Genomic DNA, 19,187 nt, shown 5'->3' with positions numbered 1-19,187 from the left:
GAGCACAAAATGAACTTTAAAAAAAACAGTCTTTAAAAATAAGAACATGGAAATAGAAATTAAACCATGCTGATAGCTATAAAAAACATGCTGGTTATTCCAGAAAATTGAAACAATGAGACACAAAATAAACCTTATTGACCCTCAGATTTTTAGTAAATTCATAAAAAGACAAAACATGAGAGAAGATAATGGCCATAGAAGATAGGTTATGGCTAATGCCCCCTCAACTAATTATTAGTTTCTAAAGAAGAAAACAATAGAAAATAATTAAGGATATAATAGAAAAATTTAGGAATAGAAACTGGGAAAATTGAAATTTTCAACAAAGTCAGAAAATGAATTGGAAAAATAACAGCTTCAAGATATTTTCTGGTAACATTTTACAGTTTTATGGCAAGAAGCAACTCTGTTCATTTAGCCACGGGAAGGGACACATGAGAGGTTTTGACTTCAAAGAAACAGAAAATATATTGCATTTGGATGTGTACTGTAAAACCATAACTGCCAGAAGACAATGAAACAAAATCCATAAATCTTTTAAGAAATGTTAATATCTAAATTATCATTAATGTGTGAAAGCAACAAAAAGATATTTTTGGATCAGCAAGATCACTAACATACCTTTTTGAAAAATATATTTGAGTAATTTTACCAAATAAATGAAGCTGAAGTTTCTAATTCCAGAGTAGGAAACTTGTAGTAGCAAAAAAGACTGGAGTGAACAACAAAATCAGATGCCATTCATGCTGCTGTAACAAAAATACCCTAGCCTGGGGGGCTTAACCAACAAACATTTCTTACACTTCTAGAGGCTGGGCAGTCCAACATAAGGACACCTGCAGATTCGGTGTCTAGTGAGGGCCTGTTCCCTGGTTCGTAGAGGGTCTTCACATAGTGGAAGGGGTGAGACCCTCTGGGGTCTCTCTTTTTTTTAAAGGAGAAGGATACATTTTATGGAATATGCAGTACATTAGAATGCAATGTGCATTACAGGCAATGAAATTGGACCATTCCCTTACACCACACACACACAAAGATAAACTCAAAATGGATGAAAGACCTCAATGTGAGACAGAATCCATCAGAATCCTAGAGGAGAACATAGGCAGTAACCTCTTGGGGTCTCTTTTATAAGGACACTAATCCAATCCAATTTAAGAGGGCTCAGCCCTTATGACCTAGTCACCTCTCAATAATTCCACTCCCCAAAACCATCATATTTGATCTCAACATAAGAATTTAGAGGGAGGCATAAACATTGAGTCTATAACACTGAGGAATTAAAAAAAATATATGTGAGTGCTATTTTTTAAATGAAGTTTATTAAATAAATCAAATAAGTATCATTGGATAAATCAGAAAGATAATGCAAATATCAATGGATTTATTTAGTTCTTAAAGAGACAAGCTCCACATCCCTAGATTAAATCACAAAGGCTCACATTACTTTCCAGTGGCGGTTTTCCTCAGTAAACATGGAATCCCTGTAAACAACAATGAAATACTCTTTTTAACGTATCAATTCATAAACACAAATACACACACAACAACAAACACTAAAAATATTCCAATGCTGGTGAAAATCTAATGAAATTAAAATGGACATACCTTACTGCTAGGCATGTACATTCATTAAGCCTTTTTTAAGTTGTAGGCAATTTTAAGGCTCAGAAACATTAATACTGATATTTATATAGTATTTACAGTATACCTCAGGCACTATTTCAAGTACTGTATATAAACTACCCATTTGGTCCTCATAACAGCCTTATGAGATAGGTTTTATTACTATCTTCTTTATGTTATAGATGAGGAAATGTGAAACACAGGATGGTTAGTTGACTTTCCTGAAGTGACACAGTTGGAAAGGATTTAAGACAGGTTTTAACACGGGCAGTTTGGCTCCAGAGTGTATTCCTAAACTGTCTTGGGAATCTTGTCTAAAAGCAAATTATAAAACACAGTAAGATTTTTTATAGCAAGAATTTAGAGCATTACTTATAATAGTAAAAAATAGGAAATAATAGGGCAATGCATCAGTAAATTATGGTGCAATTACAAGATGAAATATTTAGTATTCATAGTTACTATTTGAAATTATATCTGAATATATAATTTATGAATAAATTACATTTTTGAATATACCTAAAATATTTATGTTCAAGTGCTCAAGGAAAGATTCTAAATAATAATGTTAATTAAAGACCAGATTAAAAGCATTATAAACGCGTCATCATTGTTGAAAATTTTAAAAGAAAATATTCTATGTTAATATTTATTGTGTCTTCTTAGTAAGATAATAGCTAAATTTTAATGTTTTTAAATATTTTCCCAATTTTCGGTTAGTTTGCCTTGCTTTTTTTTATTTAAAAATTTTTTTAAATATTTTTATTCATTTGAGAGAGAGAGAGAGAAAGCACAAACAGGGGGAGGGACGAAGGGAGAAGGAGCAGGGAACACCATATGAGGCCCAATTCCGAGACCCTGGGATCATGACCTGAGCCGAAGGCAAATGTCTAACCGACTGAGCCACCCAGGTGACCCAGTTTGCATTGCTTTTATAATGAAAAGTCTTACAAGTATGTATTCTATTAGATTCATAATACTGATGGCTTTCAATGGATAATTTTATGGTACATGTGTTAGATTTCCTGATGCTCACTGTTCTTGTCTTTAAAACAGGCATTTTTTATGCTTAAAATTCTAAAGTAGTAAACTCTGAAGACCAAAAAGTTGAGTGGAAAAGGGGGTTGGTTGATTGGTTGGTTGGTTGCAGTGGTAGACAAAGATGTCTGTTAATATGAAACATGAGAAGAAATAAAAGGAAACCGGACAACTTGGGTTTCCTTGGAATTAGTCAGTAAGTAATGGAAGTGACCACACAGTGCAGCCATAAAGGACAAAAAGAAAATGCAGATGATTAGTGCACTATACATCTGAGTGATTGCTGACTGCTGGTAAGCAGTAAGGTATTTCCCCTCTATTGACTTGATATTTCCCTTTGGCCCTAATTACACTTCCCCTGATAGGTTGGAGCACATCTGTTTCTGCTCTGCACAGATGCTGGTTTTATACATAGTAAATCAGTTACAGGGAATCTGGAGTTTTCTTGTGTTTCATATTCTACTTTCTTCTCACTCCCACCTTTCAGTAAGTCTTTGAAGGTGAGGGGAGAAGCACTCCTGACAAGCCATTTGAGACCTTGTGCTTCAGCAGACTTCAACTGTGCTTATCACAGCCCTTCTGTTCTCGTTGGTGAGACTACGACACTGGTCAGGCATGATCATGAAAGTCACATTGTTTAAATCAGATTGTGCTGAGCTCAAATACTCCTTTTACATTGACCAACAGTGTGGTCTTCTCTATGGCACTTGCTTTGTACTGGCATTTTATCCCCATTGCTTTCATAAAAATAACAGGAGGACTAAAGACAATGAATGCCTATTATTTTAGTGTTAAGATTATCTATTTGTTATATAGTACTTTACAGTTTATAGAAAGGACATTCTCGTAAATGCTCTCTTACTTTTCTCTTCTCCCTCCAAGCTATTCTTTGCCTTCACTAATTTAGGTTTGATCATGAATTAGGCTGATTTTGATATGTTGACTATTTGTTTTATTTCAAAAACATTCGTGTAATTTTTCCTATCCTTAAATGTAGGAGTTCTTTACTCCTAAACTCCAGCTAGGCTGAGAGTATTGTGACTTCTCTGCTATCTAGACTAGAAATGGCTAAAACTACACAGAACCAACAGGCCTAATGGAAGAGGCCAGAGGAGAAAATAAAGAGTTCATTTGAGACTTTGCCCCACCATCTATCTATATCATTTATGTGAGCTTTTCTTTCTTCTGACTACCCCAAACCTTGAGGATAGAAGTACTAAAACAGCAGCATGTTCTATAATAAAATAATAATAATAATATAATAAATATATATAATAAATACAATATAATAAATAATATTTATATAATATGTAATACATTAATATATTATAAACAAATATTATATATTATATAATATATAAATATGATATACTAAATATAATAAAATATCATATTGATATTTTATCTTTAGAGATTTCCTGAGAATAGTGGCACTCTAATGACATCATCAAAATAATTTTACATTGGTCTTCCAAAGATCCCTAATGCTTTGAAAAGGCAGCTTTGGCAGTTATAGCTGGACCCTTCTCTTAAAGCTGTGGTTTGGGGCCATTGCAAATGGAGATTTTTTTCCTATGGCTGGCATTTTGGCTGCAACTGCAACATTTGGCCATGTACATCATAGGCCATCTCATTAAAATGAATTCTAATACTGAGTTTGTAGATGAAAAACATCAAGAGGCTTCTTTGCTTTCACAGTTAATGTGACCCTTCTGTCTTGGCCCCTTTCACTATCTTTGTGCTCCACCTGCAGAAGCATGCTAATAAGACTATTACTGAAATAGACATTGATTTCTTGAGTGTTGCATTAGACTATCTTCAGGTTTTGACATTTTGATAGTTAATTGCCTTATAAATTATTTTAACTCTAACTTAACTTCTCTGCAATCAGTGTCTTATAGAGGAAAGAAGAAATCAGAATATGTTCGAGGTGAAAAATGTTTATCTTTTCTATGACAGAGGAAAAATGTGTATATACTCAAGGGAATGTGGACATACATAATGAATTAAGATAATCTCTTTTTAATGTGTCTTGTGATTTGGATAGACATAATGAACATCAGTGTATTTATATGGATGTTCTTGCTAACATTACATTTGCTGATCACATTACACATTATAAAATGCTTACACAGACTAACTCTGAGTGCACAGTCCTTGTTCTCAAAGAATACTTGTTTTTGTTGGGGAGTCAAATGAGGCAGAGTAATGTAGTAGAAAAAGTACCAATTTGAAAGTTAAAGAGATTTGGTGTCCTGACCTCATTCTGGCACTTACTAGCTGTGAACAAACTAAATTAGCCTTTCTGATTAATTTGGAAGATTGGAGTATCTGTGTTTCCTAAGGCTTAAATGCCATAATTTTTCGGTGATAACTCACAAAGTCAGTGAAAAACAATATGGTCTCATGAAGTGATAAATTGGAGAGATGTCTTCATCTGAGACTGTTCTGTATGTGATCAAAGACACTATGGGTTTTGTTTTTTTTTTTTTTTGACACGTGAATTTTTTTTTTTAAACTACAGTTGCAGTCACTATAAATGTAAAGATTTCTTCATCAAGGTAATGGAATCAATCTGGAGAGAGAAATCAAATCATAACTTAAACAAGCTTGATCTAAATAATTATTACACAGGGGCACCTGGGTGGTTCAGTTGGTTAAGCATCTGACTGTTGATTTGGCTCAGGTCACGATCAGGGTCATGGGATCAAGATCCCTTTCGGGCTCCCCAGTCAGCATGGAGTCTCCCTCTGCTCTCTCTCTCAAATAAATAGTCTTTTTAGGTAGCTATATAGATAGATATTAAACTATGATAGAATAGTACCTATACAGATGTAAAGAGAATGTAAACCGTTCCCCCAGGACATGGTGGGGAGGATATGTACAAGGAAGGACAACTTACAAGCAGGCGCTCTCCCACCAGCCAAGGATTGTAGGTTGAGGGTCAGAACTCATTAGAGCCAGAGGGTTGCACTGGGTTGCCCAAGACAGAGCTAGTCCACTGTTACCAGGAAAATAGGAAACAACCTTCCAGGATATAAGCAAGTGATGCTGGTGGTAGGGCTCACTGAGAGAGTGGGGTGCTTTATGGGTATGAGGTTGAGAGGGCCCCAGAATGGTGGTCACAGAGCCCAGGCCGAGACTTCAAGGTCACTAAGGAACTGCATGGTCTGGGTACCACAGGATGTTCTCACACATCCATCACTGATGGGCCATGCAGCAGGAACAAGACAAAGCAAAATCCAACACTAGGGAACCTGAAAGAGAAGCCTTCTTGCCCTTGTGATGTTTCTTTAGCGCCCTCTATTGATAAGATCTTAACAGTATGCTTTCTGTAATTTTGATAATTTCATAATTGGCACAATACAATTAGCTCTTGACTCCCAAAAAACCACATATGGCAATTTTGAATTTCTCAACTGTAAGTGAAGACATTGCTCCCTGGTCTCAGCTATTTGTTCCTATTTGCCCATAAAATATATATATACACACACATACATATACATATACATATACATATACATATACATATACATATGGTGCCTGGATTTTCCTGAAGTCCATCTAATTATAATGAACTGCTTCAGTCTTGCTATTTGAGTCTAAAGTAAAATGATTCCTCTTCCTGATAACCTTCATCTTAGTTGAGCTATTGGTATGGCCAGACCCTTGTTAATTTGGAGACTGAAAAGTAGCACGCCCCCTAATGAGTGCTCTCTCGACTACCTGGGGACCCACTGCAAGCCTGCCTAGCTCTATTTCTTGCCAGAGAGAGCAGGCAAATAGAATGGAGATTTTCCCACATCAACTTCTCGTTTCCAGCTGATTGTTTCCCTACAGAAGCTAGAGGACAGTGGAGCCTCTTGTGTCAACTTTTAATTCAAACCAAGATGTCTTGGGGATGCCATTAGAAGTAGGTTGGAAGTGTTGTGGGTCCACTTCTTGCTCTTCAGAGCAAGTACACATTTGGGACTTATGTTCTCTCACTGTTTGGGACTGACCTCATCATTTACAGATGATAGTTATTTTCAAGTGTTATTACCTCTTTTCCATTATCAGGAACACAAGGGCAGCATGCTTAATGTCAGTGCTGATCAAACTGATCATGTGAAACACTTTCTCAGGTTGTGAAATCCTTGAACATAATAGTGGGCATTTGAATCATTAGCAGATACTCACCCTCAGCGATTGCTGAGTGAGTGAATAGCATTATGGAATGGTGGTGGTGGTTTCTTTTTCATTTTGTTAGTGGTTTTGTTGTATTTTTTTCCCCACCATCAGAATTTGAAACTTAAAGAAATTCCAGAGTTTTCTAGGACTTGTTGGAACAGACTTCATGTAATCTTCATTTATTTGCTCCTACAGTTGCATTCTAAAGCTATTTGAAACTCTTAATCTTCACTGTATACAGATATAATTTTTACATTAGGTTTAAATTGAAACTTTACTGTATTTTATTACTTTTTAAGTTTAAAAGAATTGACTCTCCTTCAGTTCTCTTTACTCATATGAGCAAGAATTCTTCCTGTGTTGGGGAATATTTATGTAGAATAATAGTTTTGAATACCAATTTAAATTCTTTTTGTGGATTTTACTCTTTCAAAGTTACCTGTGATTGTTTTACTCCTTGCATCTTGTCAGGGAACCATCAGAATTAGAAGTACAAAATTGTTAGCTCAACAGAGATCTGGCAAGTATTAAAATACTGCCACTATATTTCTGAATGAGGCTTATATAATTTAGAGTTCTAATATTAGAATAAATGTGAACTGTTTTATAAAAACAAAATCTCTTCTTGTTCACAAAATACATAGCAATTGTCATCTTAAATTGGCATAGAATCACATGATCTATAATACTGAATTACTAATATACAAACCAAACAAAAAAATAAAAACATGCTCTGTCTTCTAGACTATTTTAACTGAAATAACATTTATATTAATAATATGTATACACTATCAAAATAAAACTTTTGTTACTATTTTCCGTTTTATTGATAATAAAACTTGAGTCATTTAAGCTGTTCTTAAATTGTAGCTTTCACATCACTGTTTCCTTCTTAAAAGGTATATGCATCCACTTGTTGTTACCCCTGTTTTATCTTGGTTTTATATTCTTGTCCCTTGTATATACCTTAAAAAGAAGAAATGTCCTTTTGTAAAGTCCTTTTTTAAAATCTTTTGTTAAGCTTATGAGCCTGAAGTTCTTTTTTATGTCAAATGAATTCCTAATTTTTTAGTCTGAAGATAGTTCCATTCATTTTCTCCAGTACACTCAGAATAACTGACCCAGCACTTCACTTATTTAGAAAAACATAAATAAAAGTACTTTGAGTTCCATCCATGTTGTCGCAAATGGTGAGATTTCTTTTTTTTTTTTTTTTTTTTTTTTGACGTGGATGGAACTAGAGGGTATCATGCTTAGCAAAATAAGTCAATCAGAGAAAGTCAACTATCATATGATCTCCCTGATATGAGGAAGTGGAGAGGCAATGTGGGGAGTTTGGGGGGTAGGAAAAGAATAAATGAAACAAGATGGGATCGGGAGGGAGACAAACCATAAGAGACTCCTAATCTCACAAAACAAACTGAGGGTTGCTGGGGGGAGGGGATTTGGAAGAGGAGGGTGGGGTTATGGACACTGGGGAGGGTATGTGCTATGGTGAGTGCTGTGAAGTGTGTAAACCTGGCGATTCACAGACCTGTACCCCTGGGGCTAATAATACATTATATGTTTATTTAAAAATTTAAAAAATTTTTTAAAAAGAAAAAAAAATACTTTGAGTAGCTCAATCATGTCTCAGTATGCTCCGATGCTAACCAACATAGAAAAGACTTCTTTCCTATGCCTTAGCTTTTCAATATTATTTATACTTAGAGTACGTACAGTGTTTCCCTTTTAAACTACAATAGCTGAAACTTCACATATTAATAAGTACTTGATAAAGTCAGTGATAAATAATGGTATCTGTTATTATGAGTTAATATATTAATGTAAGGTTGCTGTTTCTTGAATCTCCACAGTGACTAAAATATTGCTTTTAAAAAAACTATTTTATTTATTTATTTGAGAGAGAGAGAGCACATGAGCAGGGGGAGAGAGCAGCAGACTCCCCTGCTGAGCAGGGAGCCCGATGTGGGGTTTGATCCCAGAGCCCTGCCGAAGGCAGATGCTTAACCAACTGAGATACCCAGGTGCCCCCTAAAATGTTGCTTTTACAACAGTTTTAAAGCCATTCCTTTTATACTAAACATGCTGTGTTCAGATCTTTTTTCCCTTTAGAACTCAGTTTTGGGTGAACCAGTCATACACATATATGAAAATATATATAAAATATGTATATACAACAGAATATGAAAACTTTCCATTTCATTCCAAGAAAATGTTCCATTATATTAATTCATAATTGACATTAATATGAACAACTGAAGGGGAGAAAAAGTCACAGTACCATTAATTCTAGTCCATGATCCTCTTTTGTTTTAAAAGGTTCTTGACTCAGCTAGCCTTGTTTGTCAACTGCTATTTAGTCACCATTTTTTTTTTTTTTGTCACCATCTTGGGTAGCTTGTAACAGAATCCACGGGATAGGTTATAAAACTCATTGCCATCCTGTGTTCCCTTTAGCTTTAATAAAGGCACGTTATTTACTAGACTTTAATTTTAGGTTTAAATTTTTCTTTCTGTTTTTAGAATTAGAGATAAATAGAATTTAAAATTCTTTGCTATGGATATTGCAAAAATAGCAGAAGGATACCCTTAATACAAGTGATTACCAAGTCATCTTCTAGCTAGAATAGAGCTGTTCTTTTGCTGCTAAAATGACTTTAAATTTTCCCGGAGAGCTGTGCCTTTCAGAATCTCAAATCTACTACTGTTTATCTAAATGACATTCTAAATTGCAAGAAGATTTGCAGGATTGCCTTATATTTCATTATACTATGTAGTTTTAATGTGCTATGTAACATCCACTTAATAAAGACCTAGGTTTTAAGCAATACAAAATGAAATTGAGCAAAAACAAGTTGAAACTTAAGGATTGAAATAAGATAGGGTAAGCATAATGATTAAGAATTCAAATCCTTCTTCTGCCAAGGCAATTGCCTTGATCTGTTTATTTTGACTTGCTTTCTTCTCTGCTGTGCTGGCTATGATAACATCTACTTCAGGAACTTGTTATAAGGATAAATGACATAATGAATGTGAAGCATGATTGACCCTTGAACAATGCACTGAACCACGACACAGCTGAAAACCCATGTATAACTTTTGACTCCACAAAACCTTTAACTATTAAATAGCCTACTATGGACCAGAAGCCTTACCTATGAGATAGTTGCTTATCACAAATTTTGTATTTATAGTGTGTTCTTATAATAAAGCCAGCTAGAGAAAAGAAAATATTAGTAAGGAAATCCTAAGGAAGAGAAAATACATTTACAGTACTGGACTCTCAAAATTCTGCATATAAGTGGACCCATTCAGTTCAAATCCATGCTGTTCAAAGGTCAACTGTTTAGCATTGTGCCAGACATGTGGTAGGTGCTCTGTAATATTGAGGTTCACTTATAATAATAAAGGATGTGTTTTTCTTACCGAAAATTTTCTTTTTCTAGACTATACTATTAAGTAGCAGTAGATAATACCATGCTTTAAAATGATAACATCATAATATCACACAATTTTACTAAATGAGCAAATTTACGTTTTACAAGAATATGTTAAATAACTTCCCTAGAACTTTGCCTAGTATTCTTAATGTGATTTCCTGCAGTGGCTTGATGTATGATACAGTAATGAGTACAGAATTAGCATAGAAAGCCAGGCCATTTTATACCCCTTCAAATTGACTTACTTAGTCAAGTGCCAAATACTACAATATAAAGATTCTAGCACATTATCTCTAAAACAGGCAGCAAGGTTCTAGTGGAGTTTCTTTTCTAAGTCTTTCTATTAATTTTTCAAGATCTTTAATCTGTTAAATCCTGATGGCTTTTCTGGTAAAGTCAATGTTTTACTCATCTTTTGTATTCCAGCAGACCTTGCACATAGCAAGTATTTGGCAAACAAAATTACTCAAGAAGAGGAATCTGAGAAAATGATTTGCAACTTAATACGGTGGATTTAATTGGTATTTTCTTTTTTGTAAACACATCTCCAGTCTAGTATTTCTGCCTTTCCTCCTTCTACCCCACTTCTAAGTGCTTCCAGTGCCTAAATACAAGAGCTACTCTTGTTCATTACCAGTGTGTTCTATGAGGCCCTGAATGTTATAATGTATAAATATTGAGCCATTTATATAAGTCCATTACTTTCTTATTTATTTATACTTTAGACTCTTGAAATATTTCAATTTGTAGAAACTATGAAGGTTTCTTTTTAGCTTACTGATATAGATACATATATCTGTATCAGTTTATATGTATATGTGTGTGTATATATATATTTATATATATTTATATGTATATAGCCTTTATGAGACTGACACGCTGCCTACTGCACTAAGGAGGCAGGTTGTATATAGCCTTTAGATTGTTAGATTTCTTTTCGCATACTGGTTTAGATTAATATATCCTTTAGATTATCATGCAATCCCTGTATCTTATTTAGAAACTCTTTAAGAATTAACTATATTATCTCCCTGCCTTGAGATAAAGAGAAAATAAGAATGAAAATGTACCCACACATGAGAGGAAAGGAATAGCTAAAAGATTTAAATATGCCCCAAAGTGTTCTCTTTACTTTGAAGCAGCAGTAATTTGAAATGCAGCCAGTTGTTGTATGTTAAGTGCTACCATTCTGTCCTTTGCCCCATGGCTGCTGGTGAATATTTTCAAGAGGATTTAAAACACACACACACACAAACACACATACACACACACAACTGGGATCTCAGGTTGTGTTTCATAATATGTGAGACCTAGTGCAAAATAAAAACACCAAGTCCCTCCTTTGTTCAAGAAAAATGGAAAATTCCAAGACCATAAGAGCAGAGCATAATACTAAGGGCAGACCCCTGTGCAGCTGCACAGGGCAGATACCCACATCTGGCCCTGTAGGATTCCCAAGTTCTGGGACGTGGTCTTCCTCTCAGTACGATGCTAAGCAATTCTTTGGGCTAAATACTTTCATTTCTGAGCATTGAGATTTGAACATCAGAGAGAATAAGGTGATGTGAACTCTCGCATCATGGCCATGCAGTGTGGTAGAGAAAGCAAAAGGGGAAAAATAAGCATTTATTTAGTATGTTCTTTGGATAGGAGCCATATTAGACTCTCTGTTTATACATTAACCTGACTTGCCATATAAATCATATAAAGCAATTTTTATTACCCCATTTTCTACTAGAGGAAATTGAGCCTCAAGGGTATAAAGTAAGCTGCTGACAGTTACACAGCAAGTAACTGGCAGTGTGGTGATTGCCCACATCTGTCTTCATACCAGAGGCATGTTCTTTCCAGGGGTATTGGTATTTTGACGGCTGATGCAGAAAGAAGTGCGATTACAAGGGAAATTTAGTTTCACAGTTTGTTTGGTGGGAGGAAGCTGAACCCAGCACAGACTGAGGGGCCATGGGCCATGTACAGAATGCAGCAACTAAAAAGAGAGTCCTTATTATCCTGACCAGGCAGAGAGAACTGTGTCCCTTAACAACAGAGCAATGCAGCGGTCACAGAACAAATGTGACATGTTAGAAATGGACAGAAGATGACATTTTGATTGCTGCAGAATGGCTCTTCCCACAATGAAGGTAAAATAATAACAACAATAATAAATAATAAACCCAATGATGGACACCAAATTTCAGAAAGTACAGCGAGAATCTGAAACATCTAAGGGCCAGCATATTTAAGGGAGTATACTCCAAGAATCATTCAGTTATGTTCCATGTTCTTCATGATTTTACCATGTCTGACTTTTAACCATATCATTATGGAGATGGCATTTTAAATCTATTCTATAAGCAGAATGAATGGATTTATCCTAGCCTAAAGTACTGGCTTTCTGTCCTCAGTCCAGCCACTGTGCTAAGTGTTAAAGCTCATTAGCTCTTCAGTTTATTTAGCTTGCATTTATTGAGTACCTTATATGTTGTAAGATCTCTCTACCTGCTATGGGTGATAGGGTGAAGGAGGGGGGAGGAGAAGTCATGGATGAATAGGACATGGTTCCTGCCTCCAGGGGGCTTTAGAATGAAATTAGACAATTTCAGACTTCAGAGAATGCTGAGAAACCAGTATTGAGGAAGTGGCGAACTTTGCCTGGAGGAGGTAGGGAACTTTATACGAAGGTAACCTTGAGCAGTAAAGTCCAGACAAATAAGTAGCAGGAGTTCACTGAGAAGATTTGGAAGATTCTTCTTCCTGGTCATTGACTGGATTTTTTTTTAAACTTTTCTTATCATGGTCATCAGTGTTTTAGAAATTACTGAGTTCAGTTCAATCCAATGGTTGGTATCAAGGATTTCTCAGATTATTAAGCTTATTTAGAAAAAGTCATTTGACTTTACATCTGATAAATCAAATAAGAGAAACAAAACAAAACCATAACTTTCTTGAGTACTTCAATGTTTAGTTCCTATATACATAATTTAAAATATAGGTGTGTGTGTGTGTGTGTGTGTGTATGTGTGTGTATTTTTTCACCTGAATACCTTTCTTATGCAGATTTTGTAGACTAAAATGTCAACTACTTCTACTATTGTTTTTATTTTTCCTTGTAAGAGAGTTAAAACAGAAAGTGATTCATATGTTGCATACAACATGTGTTTACCATAATTTTTTTCTTTCAGTGTAAAACTCTTTCTGGAGTCTGTGACCACATCATATCACTGTCATCGGATCCTCTGGTTTCACAGTCTGCACACCTGGAAGTGATTCAGCTGGCAAACATCAAACCAAGTGAAGGGCTGGTAAGAGCAACCATGTTTGTCAAAGCGACCATCCATCAGAGGCCAGCTAATGATGTGGGCAAAGCAGCCTCCAAATATGGGAATCCACAAATTCTAACAAACTTAGAATATTTTGGTATTTTTTTCTAGAGATAAATTAAAGTAGTGGGAGTTTGTTACTCTGAGAATTTTTATGAAAATAAATGAAAATGAAAGAGAATTTTAAATGGTGATTTATAAATTACCTTGTTTACTTTGGTGTTAAATTAGCATTATTATGTTCTTTTACCCCCTACCAAAATTCCTTAGGTTTATTAATTTAGGTCCTTTCTCTTTTCTTTTTGATAAGTCTGGCCAGGGGTTTATCAATCTTATTAATTCTTATTCTTTCAAAAAACCAGGTCTTAGTTTTGTTCATTTGTTCTACTGTTCTTTTGGTTTCTAGTTCATTGATTTCTACTCTGATCTTTATTATTTCTCCTCTCCTGCTGGGCTTAGACTTTATTTGCTGTTCTTTCTCCAGCTCCTTTAGGTATAGGGTTAGGTTGTGTACTTGAGACCTTTCTTATTTCTTGAGAGAGTCTTGTATTGCTATATACTTTCCTCTCAGGACTGCTTTTGCTGTGTCCGAAAGATTTTGAACGGTTGTGTTTTCATGTTCATTTGTTTCCATGAATTTTTTCAATTCTTCTTTAATTTCCTGGTTGACCCATTCATTCGTTAGTAGGATGCTCTTTAGCCTCCATGTATTTGAGTTCTTTCCAACTTTCCTCTTGTGGTTGAGTTTTAGCTTCAGAGCATTGTGGTCTGAAAATATGCAGGGAATGATCCCAATCTCTTAGTATTGGTTGAGACCTGATTTGTGACCGAGAATGTGATCTATTCTGGAGACTCTTCCATGTGTAGTAGAGAAGAATGTGTATTCTGTTGCTTTGGGAAGGAATGTTCAAAATATATCTGTGAAGTACATCTGGTCCATCGTGTAATTTAAAGCCTTTATTTGTTGATCTTTTGCTTAGATGATCTGTCCATTTCAGTGAGGGAGGTGTTAAAGTCCCCTACTATTATTGTATTATTGTCAATGTGTTTCTTTGATTTTGTTATTAATTGGTTTATTTAATTGGCAAAGTTCTTTAGGTTTAAAGGAAGTTTAGAGTTTTATAATAAGAACCAGTGTTATCTGCCCGTGCAAGTTGGTGTTTTGTTTGTTTTGCTTTCGTTTGTTGTGGTTTTGTTTTTTTTTTAATATAATTTTTTATTTTTTATAAACATATATTTTTATCCCCAGGGGTACAGGTCTGTGAATCACCAGGTTTACACACTTCACAGCACTCACCAAAACACATACCCTCCCCAATGTCCATAATACCACCCACTTCTCCCAAACCCCCTCCCCCCAGCAACCCTCAGTTTGTTTTGTGAGATTAAGAGTCACTTATGGTTTGTCTCCCTCCCAATCCCATCTTCTTTCATTTATTCTTCTTGTACCCACTTAAGCCCCCATGTTGCATCACCACTTCCTCATATCAGGGAGATCATATGATAGTTGTCTTTCTCTGCTTGACTTATTTCGCTAAGCATAATACGCTCTAGTTCCATCCTTGTTGTCGCAAATGGAAAGATTTCATTTCTTTTGATGGCTGCATAGTATTCCATTGTGTATATATACCACATCTTCTTGATCCATTCATCTGTTGATGGACATCTAGGTTCTTTCCATAGTTTGGCTATTGTGGACATTGCTGCTATAAACATTCGAGTACACGTGCCCCTTTGGATCACTACGTTTGTATCTTTAGGGTAAATACCCAATAGTGCAATTGCTGGGTCATAGGGCAGTTCTATTTTCAACATTTTGAGGAACCTCCATGCTGTTTTCCAGAGAGGTTGCACCAGCTTGCATTCCCACCAACAGTGTAGGAGGGTTCCCCTTTCTCCGCATCCTCGCCAGCATCTGTCATTTCCTGACTTGTTGATTTTAGCCATTCTGACTGGTGTGAGGTGATATCGCATCGTGGTTTTGATTTGTATTTCCCTGATGCCGAGTGATATGGAGCACTTTTTCATGTGTCTGTTGGCCATCTGGATGTCTTCTTTGCAGAAATGTCTGTTCATGTCCTCTGCCCATTGTTTGTTGTGGTTTTAACAGGACTCTTTTCCCTTAGGTTGTGTAAGCTAAACAAATGCAATATTGTTTAAAACTCGCATCCATTCTTTCTTACAAGGGTGAGTAAGCAGGTGGATTTTGCCAAAACTAGACCCACATCTAGATGTATTTTTTTATTCTGTAATAGTAAAGATAATCATCTTTTATATTTTGTTCAGTTGATTAAAAATTGTATTCGTTCTAAGTTTAACCCAAAGGAGAGTTTATTTAAGTAGTTCTCTAGAAAGAAAGCATATAAAATTAATATTAATGAGAGAAAGAGACAGAAAACCAGAAACTGGCTAGAGAACATCTTACCCACTACATAACTATTGCTTGTTAGTTTAGTGCTGCAGTGTTTCTGCTTTCTCCCTGTGGATGAATTTTCCTAGGATATAATTATTGATATTTTAGAAAATAGAAATCTTAGAAATAATATAATCCAGCTAATATAGTCTTAAAGATCTCTAAGTTTAACTTTTTATGTGGCTTTTCTTCAATTCATAACACTGAATTTTCAATATGAAGCCATCTATTCAATAGAGTGACTTTTCTGCTGACACTTGGCAAATTACTTTTTGGTGACTATAGTTTCTCATGCTTTTGTGGCTTTTATCAGTATTTTCCTGGGAAGATGGAATTCATGATATCAGGCATAGTCAGCAAGTATGTCACCATCACAGCGTTTAATTGTAATATCTAATTTTAATTTAAGAGCTTATTTTTTAGCATTTATAAACTTATTTGATTTTAAAATTTTTACTATTTTATGATAGTCCAATTTCATTTAAAGCATCTTTCAACCTGTAATATTGAAGAATTTTCCTATCTCTCCCTTCTCAGTAGTTATAAAGGAAAGGAGGCTCTCTCAGCATGATTTGTAGAGTGAGAAATTCGGAATTAATATATATTATATTAGACTAGGAGTTGGGACACCTGGATACAAATAATTTACACAAAATACAGCAATGAGTGTGATCCTGAGGAGGTAGGGGATTAAAGTTAACCTCCTTGGCCTTGCTATTTTCATGTGTATAATGTTGGGGGTGGGAAGGGAGGGTGGATTAAATCAACCTTAAGGCTTCCTCTAGTTCTTTGAGTCTGTGATACTAAGGACAGTATTTGGAGAAAAGAGCCTGATTTTTCCCCCACTAATTTCCACTGAAATCATGGGAAATAGTAACCATATAAAGTAAGTCAATCAGTGTTAATTAATGGATGTTATGAAATCTTGATTGTTTTTAATGAAATCTTGATTTGTTTGGACATATCTTTTATTTTTTGAATTTGAAAGAGGTAGATATGGGTCCGGTCTTTGAAACATTCATGAACTTAAAATGCTAACAACCAGATTCAGTTAGTCTGAGAAAGAGCTGGAAGAGAAAAGAAAATACTTGAGTGCTTATCATTTGCCAAGTATTTTCTCACAACTCTTTAGAGTACAGACATTCTTATTTTGCAAATGAGAGATCAGATCTTCACCAATTTCACCCTTTCTCAGAGGTGAACCAAGTGATCAGCTCTAATTCTGTGGACTCTTCACCAGTGTCACATAGGTAATATACAATAGAGTCAGGGTTTAAGTACTGGTAAATCTCCATAAAGTACACCTTAACAAAGCTTGTTCCATTATCCCGTATTTAAAGTTGGAATTGTCAAAGGGAAGTATGAGATGTTTAGGAGGGTAACATTAAAACTGTAACCACCTAGTGAAATCATTTTTAAAGGACATTTGGCAGCACTTCATTGGGAAAATTTTCCAAGGTAGGAAAAGAAAAACCCAAAATGTTGAGTATTAATAAAAAGTGAAATAAAAACTATTTCTTGTGATTCATGTTAAAGAGATGCCTAAATAGAAATTTTTTTATGATTTTATTCAAGAATTTATTTTAAAAATCAGATACCATTAAGCAAGTTTAGTCAGTCACATTTGAAATGAATAGATTTGAGGATTTTGGTAACATTTAGCATGTTCTTAGCCATAGGAAATGTCTATATGGTAAATGAAGGAAAGAATTAGAGATGGGAGAATACCAAGTTAAAGGAATTTTAATTAGTTTAAAACATCTGCAGAAGGTCTTCTGGCAGTTTCAAAACAACATTTATCATAGGCAAAAGGTAATTGCATGGTTCTTCCACTGATAAACTGGGTAGCTTGTTCATCAGCTTTCTACCTAATTAGTCAAATCCCCTAGGGTTTCTTAGCTTTGAGAGTTCTAAGCATTATAACAAATGATGGGAAATGTACTTATGATTAAAATATGCAGCTAGCTTCTAAAATGCTTTTAAACAACAGTGATTAGCAGAAAATTAAAGGAGGGAGAATGAGAGGTATTGGAACCTATCGAAACTATTATCAGAACCAAGAGATGAGTTGAATAGAGAGGAAGGGGCTTGAGGGGATATTCTTAGAGAAGAATCTTGGCCTCAGAGAGCTCTTTTGCTGTTAGACACTTGGATTATCCTCAGATGTCTTATTCTATTGACTTGACGTGAGGTTGCTTTGGCTCCCATTGGTTAACTGACATTTGGAGACCGAGTGAAGCAAATGTCATTTTGGCAAGCTAAGCAGGAGAGAGGGAGCTGTTCAAGTCAGCTCCAGAACCAATTAATTTTTTTTTAAATGAAGAGAGAAGGAAGAATAAAGGTTTTGATGAAATGGAAGACCAGATTTGTCTCAGTTCCAGAAAAAGAGCCCTTTGAATTACCTGTCCTCCCACTGTTTGACCCTTTCTCAGAGGTGAACCAAGTGATCAGCTCTAATTCTGTGGACTCTTCATTATTTGGAAGATGATTAATTTGAAACATCATCCAAGCAACTTGCTTCTTTTACTTTCTTTGGGTACCTGAGTTTTTTGGCCATTTTTCTCATTGATACTACCAGATGAAGATAAAAAGAATAAAGTCAGTTTTGATCATTAAAAGCATCTACAACAAATGGTTTATTAAGGTTAGAAGTGAAAATATTACATAAAACAATATCTTTGTTCTTTGTGGCAGTTTTAAAATTGCTTCTTTGAGGTTGCTAGAATTGAACTCTGTATATATAGTTAGATCCTCCTTTATTTAAGCATTTAAAAATATTTTTATCCATCTGAAAAATTTACTTTAAGTCATATAACATTTAATTACATTAAAATAATGATGAGATCATCTTCCTTTAAATAACAGATATAGGGAAGTGGGCTAAGCCTCTGCCTTCAGCTCAGGCCATGATCCCAGCCCACATCAGGCTCTCTGCTCGGCAGAGAGCCTACTTCCCCCTCTCTCTCTGCCTGCCTATCTGCCTACTTGTGATCTCTCTCTGTCAAGTAAATAAATAAAAAATCTTTTATAAATAAATAAGTAAATAATAAATAACAGATACCTGCTTTAGCTTACAGTTGCCACTTTTGGGGTTCCTGGTGTATGTAATAATCACACACAAATTTTATTTTCAGAGGCACAACTAGATTATGTCCATGGGTTTTTATTATCTCC

At 35.1% G+C, this 19,187-nt stretch overlaps 1 protein-coding gene across 5 annotated transcripts in view; it reads left to right on the top strand.

Annotated features, from left to right (window-relative positions):
• The window catches only part of CNKSR2 (connector enhancer of kinase suppressor of Ras 2), a 280,721-nt gene that overhangs the window by 120,891 nt on the left and 140,643 nt on the right, over window positions 1–19,187 (top strand). For all 5 annotated transcript variants that reach the window (XM_059384801.1, XM_059384800.1, XM_059384799.1 and 2 more), the window contains exon 6: window positions 13,463–13,582. In XM_059384801.1, the coding sequence (XP_059240784.1) occupies window positions 13,463–13,582 (120 nt within the window). The remainder of the gene's footprint in view (window positions 1–13,462; window positions 13,583–19,187) is intronic.

The sequence above is a fragment of the Mustela nigripes genome, chromosome X (genome assembly GCF_022355385.1).
Source record: "Mustela nigripes isolate SB6536 chromosome X, MUSNIG.SB6536, whole genome shotgun sequence".
Taxonomy (NCBI): Eukaryota; Metazoa; Chordata; class Mammalia; order Carnivora; family Mustelidae; genus Mustela; species Mustela nigripes.
Note: the sequence above shows the minus strand (reverse complement) of the source record. Positions and strands in the feature narration are given on the sequence as shown.